A 7,454-nucleotide genomic window follows, 5' to 3' on the forward strand; every position below is an offset into this window, starting at 1 on the left:
TGTGTGTGTGTGTGTGTGTGTGTGTGTGTGTGTGTGTGTGTGTGTGTGTGTGTGTGTGTGTAACCCCAAAGCTTTACAACAGGTGCTGGTGTATTTATATAGCCATAACTTATCGGTTCGGTAAAAGTTACCGATACATAAGTGCAGGGTTTAAAAAAAACAAATTAATAGTGTCGATTATTCAACTAAAAATTCTTCAAGGTGGGGCTCCAGCTTGGCCTCAGTCCAATGAGAGAAACAAATGATATATATATTGCCTCTCTTAGGTACATCTCATTGACAAGTCAAAAAACTCGAAACATCGATGTCTGGGATTCCTAACAGACGGCAACACTGAACGAACTGAGTGGTTTTATATCTTTTTACCATATGAAAGGAGGCGCAATGGGCTAGTGATTAGGGCAGCGGACTCGCGGTCATAGGATCGCGGTTTCGATTCCCAGACCGGGCGTTGTGAGTGTTTATTGGGCGAAAACACCTAAAGCTCCACGAAGCTCCACGAAGCTCCGGCGGGGGATGGTGGTGAACCCTGCTGTACTCTTTCACCACACCTATTTCTCACTCTTCCTGTTTCTGTTGTGCCTGTAATTCAAAGGTTCAGCCTTGTCACGCTGAATGTCCCCGAGAACTACGTTAAGGGTACACGTGTCTGTGGAGTGCTCAGCCACTTGCACATTAATTTCACGAGCAGGCTGTTCCGTTGATCGGATCAACTGGAACCCTCGACGTCGTAAGCGACGGAGTGCCAGCAACAACCATATGAGAGGGGATTTCAGATGAAATAAGTGTGTGTGAAGAGAGAGAGAGAGAGAGAGAGAGAGAGAGAGAGAGAAAGCGAGTCAGACAGACAGACAGACGAGCAAATACATGTCAATGGTAGCGTGGTGCAGCAGATGGTAGTGCTTAATATTCAACAGATGGCCGTTCTAGTAGTCAGCTCTTCTAGTCAGCCAAGATGTCTACAACACACCATACACACGATTGGAAATTTGGTACAAGAGGTTAAAAAAGAAACGTACCACAATGCCTGAAAAGTGTTTGCCGAGGTAGTTTTATGTAGAAGAAGGAATGCTAAAGTAGAGTGTTCGGCGATAATGAGATGTTAAAACAATTTCAATTTCATCTAAGTATTTGTTTACTCTGAGCATTTGTATTTATTAACTAACCTCATTACGTGACTTCACTTAAAGAGCTTCATGTTTTTTTCATATGACAATAATAATAATAATCTTTTCTACTAAAGGCACAAGGCCTGAAGTTTATGTGAAGAGGGATAATTGATTACATCGACCCCAGTGCTCAACCGCTACTTATTTTAACGACCCCGAAACGATGACAAGCAAAGTCGACCTCAGCGGACTTTCAACCCAGAATGTAAAGACGGGGACCCTACTCCTAAGGCACTTTGTCGGGCGTGCCAACGATTCTGCCAGCTCACCGCCTAAATAATAATAGGAGACCCCCTTCGGTCATGAATGACCATGGGATTGCACTTAGAAAGTTAACCTCCGAGGCACAATTCAGGGCAAGGTTGTTTGTGGAAAGCCAGCAGTTGCCCATGCATGCCAGCCTCCCCTCTCTGCACGACTAATGTATTTGTCCTCATGCCTCTCAGCTTTGCCCACCAAACAACCTCTTTCGCCACAGCCACCAGGCAAAGGAAAGCTGCTTTGCCTGCTCGATTCAAAGAGGGCGGCGTTGCGACCATCACTACAGACTCGGCCGACTGACGGATCCGTCCCATACCTGACAGCAGCTGTTCAACATAACCTCACAAGTCAGCAATGCCTGGACACTGAACGAGGGCCAGTCTGCGCGCACCACGGACAAGTCCGTCTGACAGCACATCCGTGCTTTTAGAGCTTATCTCGAACCGGTAGCACTGCCAGGCCAAAGACATCTGGAAATTATCTATGAGAGTTTCCGACCGAAAAGTCCTCCAGAACAGACCAGCTAGTTCATTCTTTTCGGTGCCCAGAGTCTCCCCGAGAACGTCATCGCACTTTCCCGCCACTAATCCTCTATAAATTTCTAAAGCGAAACATCCACTGATCCCATTGCTCGACTGGTAGAGGGATGTGAGCACCTGACGACATTCTAGGTGCCAGGCGCCCAGTCTCGGTCTTTTCTTCACAGGGGGACTGCATCTCCGTCAAAGAGACGAGCTGCGGAAAGACGAACCTCACAGACGGAGCCCACACATGCTCATCGTTCAGAAGTCGTTGCAGGTGGCGTAACCTAGGAGCGTGTCTACGCATTAGGAGCCACAGTGTGCCTAATTCACCTTTCAGAGGATGCTGGAAACAGACTGACCATCTATCTGACCATTGGAACACGTCCTTTCCACAAGAATTTAAATAAGAGACACTCCAGCTTGGTCAAGCAGTAACCGGGACAAGGCATGACGGTAAGGCAATAAATGATAACGGAGACGATGTAAGCATTCGCCAACTCTGCCCGACCCTTCAGGGACAGTTTCCTCTCAGCCCATTTCTGAGTAAGACTGACCACCCTGTTCGCCACCTTGTCCTAGTTCTTATCAACCTGGTGGTCGGGACCAAACCAAACCCCGGAGGTCGGCATCAAGCCAGGTCCAGCGACTGACGACGCCGACCGATGGCATCAATAATAATAATAGTGTCGAGGATTATATGAAATGCTTCATATAGGAACAAGACTTCTGCATAAATATAAAACTATAAATAAACTAAAATAAATCTATCTTAGAATAAACACACATGCTATGTAACTACCAACACATCTAAAAACTGTAAATGTGTGCGTGTGTGTGCGCGCATATATACACATGCATGCACACGCTCGCATACATACACTCAGATACACGCTCTCTCTCTCTCTCTCTCTCTCTCTCTGTCTCTGTCTCTCTCTCTCTCTCTCTCTCTCTCTTTCTCTCTTTCTCTCACAAATATACACACACACATACACACGCATTCAGAAAGAAAGGTTGGCAGTGGCTTCGAAGTTTTGGTTCAAACGAGTCAAATTACATTGCTTATTGTTTTGTATAGCCATGCGAAAACACGTACCAGAAAAAGAGAACCTGTATGTTGTCGCTTTACCTACAGAAATAACAGCCAAATATCCCTAAAGTCATACCCATTCTTCACTCTCCTAGAGAAGGTCACATTGGATACATGAAAACGATAGGATAGTCACGGTTGAAATATTTGTGATCGACAGGTTTAACTATATCCACAGCAATAGTCATTTCTACAATAGGCACGCGGCCTGGATTTTGTGGGGAGTGGGGTCAGTCGATCACATCGACCCACCCCAATGCTCAACTGCTACTTAATTTATCGACCCCGAAAGGATGAAAGACAAAGTTGACCTCGGCGGAATTTGAAAATAGCCACAACAATAATAACATACAAAAAGCAGATTGTGTCATTTGCCGAGATTTATTAGGGTTCATAAATGGCTGAGTAGTTAAGAAGCTCGCTTTACAACCACATGGTTTGGCGAGGGGCGTGATTTGCTTAACTAAACCCTTTAAGGCAGTGCCCCAGCATGGGCTCGGTTCTGTGACTGAAACAAGTAAAAAATAAAAGACATGTTATAAGACGTAATTAACAACACCACCAACAACAGCAGACATGACTGGAAATGCTTGCCAAATTTCTGTATGGTCTATTTACTTAAAGGTAACGTAAAACTTCCTGAAAGATAAGCAAAACCAATTTATTTGTTCACCTGTTTTCGATTATTTAAATGAAATCTAGAATATATAAACGACGACAATGAAATTTACAATTTACTTGTATTTCTTTATCTCAATAGTTGACTTGGATCTCGTTTAAGTGTCAAATCAATCATTTACATCGTATTTCATTTCCTTTTTTTTTTATTTTAGAATTTATATTATCTTTATTATATTATCTTTATTATATTATCTTTCATACTCTTTCTTTTTGCTCGTTTTAGAAATGAAGATTTATTGGCGGAATGTTTCCAAGTAAACTGCGAAAACAATGCAAGTAATGTTCGTTGTTGGTCCAAACTGTTCACTGGACAATGCGCGTAAGTTGTCTGAAAATGTTACTACCGAAAGGGAGTGTAGTTTTAATGTATATAAATACATATATGAGTAAAAAATTTGTGTCATTTTCCACCCCTAAAAATTATAAATGCGATTTTTGCAACATGATCATGCAAGAAATTCGCGTGTGCGTGCGTGTGTATGTGTATTTTATATATACTTATACAAACATATATATATATATAGATATATATATATATATATATATATAGTGTGTGTGTGTGTGTGTATGTATGTATGTATGTATGTATGTATGTATGTATTCACTTACACGTATAGATAGATATAGCTACATGCATATATACATGATCTATCTATCTATCTATCCATCTACATCAACCTAATTCCTTTTGAAAAATGTGTGTGTGTGTGTGCGTGTGCGTGTGCGTGTGTGTGTGTGTGTGTGGGGGGTGTTTAAAATGCGCCTTCCACGAACTAGACCACCTTCCAAACAACAGCCGATCGTTGTGAGACCCTTGCAAAACGGGTTTCCTAACGATTTTGCGGAAAACTACTTTCCTCTGCTTCTCAAACATAGGGCCACTGTGAGCAGTAATCCCGTGGAAAATGTCTTAACATTTTCTAAATGTATTGCATGCAACTCCCTACTGCACACATTGGGTAAATCTGCAAAATTATCTCTTTCCCGTTCACCAGGCTCACCAGTAGGTGCACATTAAGTGCGAAACGATCTTACGTTGATCGAGCTAGCAAGTCCATCTTCAACAAATGTCCTTTCTGTTACCCACAAACTGCATCTAAGACAAAGCCCTATTTTCGGCTAACACTTCTCTGTCTCTCTCTCTCTCTCTCTATCCTTGTCTGTCTGTCTGTCTTGCTGTCTCTGTATCTCTCTCTCTCTTTCTCTCTCTCTCTCTCTCTCTCTCTCTCTCTCTCTCTCTCTCTCTCTCTCTCTCTCTCTCTCTCTTCCTCTCTCTCTCTTTCTCTCTCTCTCTCTCTCTCTCTCTGTCTCTCTCTCTTTCTCTCTCTTTCTCTCTAACTCGCTCTGCACGAGCGTATATCCAGATCTTTAGAGTCGCATTAGTGTACCCTGTCACCAAGAAGAGCAATCCCTCTGAACCCATCAATTATAAACTCGTCAACTTCAACTCCCAAAGGTACTATCTTCAACACCTTGAATTCCCCTACTGAGGGGTCACTTGTACATCTTCTGCGAAACAAAGTCTGATGAAGGCTTGCTTCCCTATGTCACTCACCAGCAAACTCTCATTCTTGAGAAATTTGCTTAGGACAGTGTTGTCACTTTTCATATCATTAATAAATTCAGTTGCGTCCTGCATATAAATTTCATGTAAAAACTGCCTGCTTATGATTTCAATCCTTTTCTCACCTCTTGAATCAGAGGCATCAGAGATTACGTTCATATTTTCTTTTCCAGTGATACATCAGAAAAAGAGGAGTGAATCTAATGCGATTGAGAAAGAAAATTTTAATACTTGATTCACAAGAGAGTTTACTGAGTTCCACCCGACTAAGCATGACAATCAGCGATAAAAAAAATACTAAAACGTCAATAAATTCCAAGTCTCGGATGTTTACCAGAAGAAGTTTAATAAACAATAGATATGAGTAAAAAATGAAAAATAAAAAATGTAGATCGTCATTAAAATTATAGTATTGTGTTTTGTGTTTCCGACAAATATAGCCTTTTCTACTCTAGGCACAAGGCCCGAAATTTGTGGGGAGGGAGCCAGTCGATTAGATCGACACCAGCATGCAACTGGTACTTATTTAATCGAACCCGAAAGGATGAAAGGCAAAGTCAACCTCGGCGGAATTTGAACTCAGAACGTAAAAGCAGACGAAATACCGCTAAGCATTTCGCCCGGCTTGCTAACGATTCTGCAAGTTCGCCGCCGCCTTTCGACAAATATAACGGATCTTGTTCAAAACGGGGGCACCAGTATTTTCTTAACGAAACAATTTGAAACTTGGGACACTGGTAGAATGTGTCATATAAAACATCTATTTCTCTTAGTCTTCTTAACAAAAAAAACCTACATCGCAAGTTATTTCATGTTAAAGTTGTCGTATTTCTGTAATTTCAACCAATGACTGACGTCCATTCAGCCGAATAACAGTAAGTGCTGACTACGTAAACAAACGACTGTCAAACATCTACAGTTCAGAGGCCATCGAGCTTATTTACATATACATGCATGTGTACATACATGCATGCGTGCACACGCGCGCACACACGCACACGCACACACACACACACACATAGACACATACATACATACATACATACATACATACATACATACATACATACATATATACATACATACATACATACATACATACATGTGATCGCACCATCTTCACAGACGATTGCTGTCACCTTGTACTTCCTCATTGTCAATAACGATTTCTGACATTCCGTCCATGACTTCTCAGAGGACTATTCAGTCCCATTGCAGCTCTGCACGATTTGAAGGATATGTGACCGACGAAATTTGTAACTTATTGATTGTACAGTTACAACTGGTTTGATCGCTATTTTTCCATTGCCATAGAACTTTAGAGGATGGAGTGACGAATGAGGTCACCATAAAGTGAAATTGAATTATAGTGATTAAACACTTGTACAACATGAATACCACTCTCTGAGTCACCGTGAGCAGAAGCTAATAACAGAAGGAAGGGCGATGGCTAGCAATCACATGAAACTGTAGGTTTAACATCAGAGTGTCTCACTCATAGAAGGATGCTGTGACTTTAAACTGCATTCAGTAGTTGGATTCTTGTTCGGGACTATCAGGGTTTTGAGAGGAATGAAACCACGTTTCAGACACTATTATTCGCAGGTCTAATCTGACGCGGAATAGTGGCAGCTGCTGGGGTCCAATCTATGGATTAACTAGCGTATGTGATGACAATCCATCTGAGCGCGGAGACACAGAAATACCTTTGGTTGGTGTTAGGGTATGCAGTTAAACACACACGCATCTACATACATACATACATACATACATACATACATACATACATACATACATATCCACATCATAAGTAGTTGTCTGAAAATGTCATCACGGTATTATCTACCGATGAGACATGATGCTGTAGCTAGGACACTCTGTAATGAAATCCGTCGGAAAGATAACCTCGAGGACAAAGAAATAAGAACCCACAGTATGGTAGAAGCCATAGCCACTCATAATAAAAGGAAGTACTGGTGTAATAAAAAAAAACACTTAAGGGATATTAAATATCCGAAGAACTTACTGGTTTTTATTACCTATATCAATAACAATGTTATTCCAATAGGTAACTAAATAAAAAATAAACATACATATAAATATAGATAAGAAATGGAAAACAAAACAATAAATTGAACAATTATAAATTCAACTCAATTTAAATATTT

At 41.3% G+C, this 7,454-nt stretch overlaps 1 protein-coding gene across 1 annotated transcript in view; it reads left to right on the forward strand.

Moving 5' to 3' along the window:
* Window positions 1–5,690, forward strand: part of LOC106867496 (leucine-rich repeat-containing protein 57) — a 39,070-nt gene extending 33,380 nt beyond the window's left edge. The window contains exons 3-4 of the mRNA XM_052969972.1: window positions 3,946–4,041; window positions 5,460–5,690. Of these exons, the coding sequence (XP_052825932.1) occupies window positions 3,946–3,980 (35 nt within the window). The 3' untranslated portion in view covers window positions 3,981–4,041; window positions 5,460–5,690. The remainder of the gene's footprint in view (window positions 1–3,945; window positions 4,042–5,459) is intronic.
* Window positions 5,691–7,454: the final 1,764 nt, after the last annotated feature.

The sequence above is a fragment of the Octopus bimaculoides genome, chromosome 8 (genome assembly GCF_001194135.2).
Source record: "Octopus bimaculoides isolate UCB-OBI-ISO-001 chromosome 8, ASM119413v2, whole genome shotgun sequence".
In the NCBI taxonomy this organism is placed as follows: Eukaryota; Metazoa; Mollusca; class Cephalopoda; order Octopoda; family Octopodidae; genus Octopus; species Octopus bimaculoides.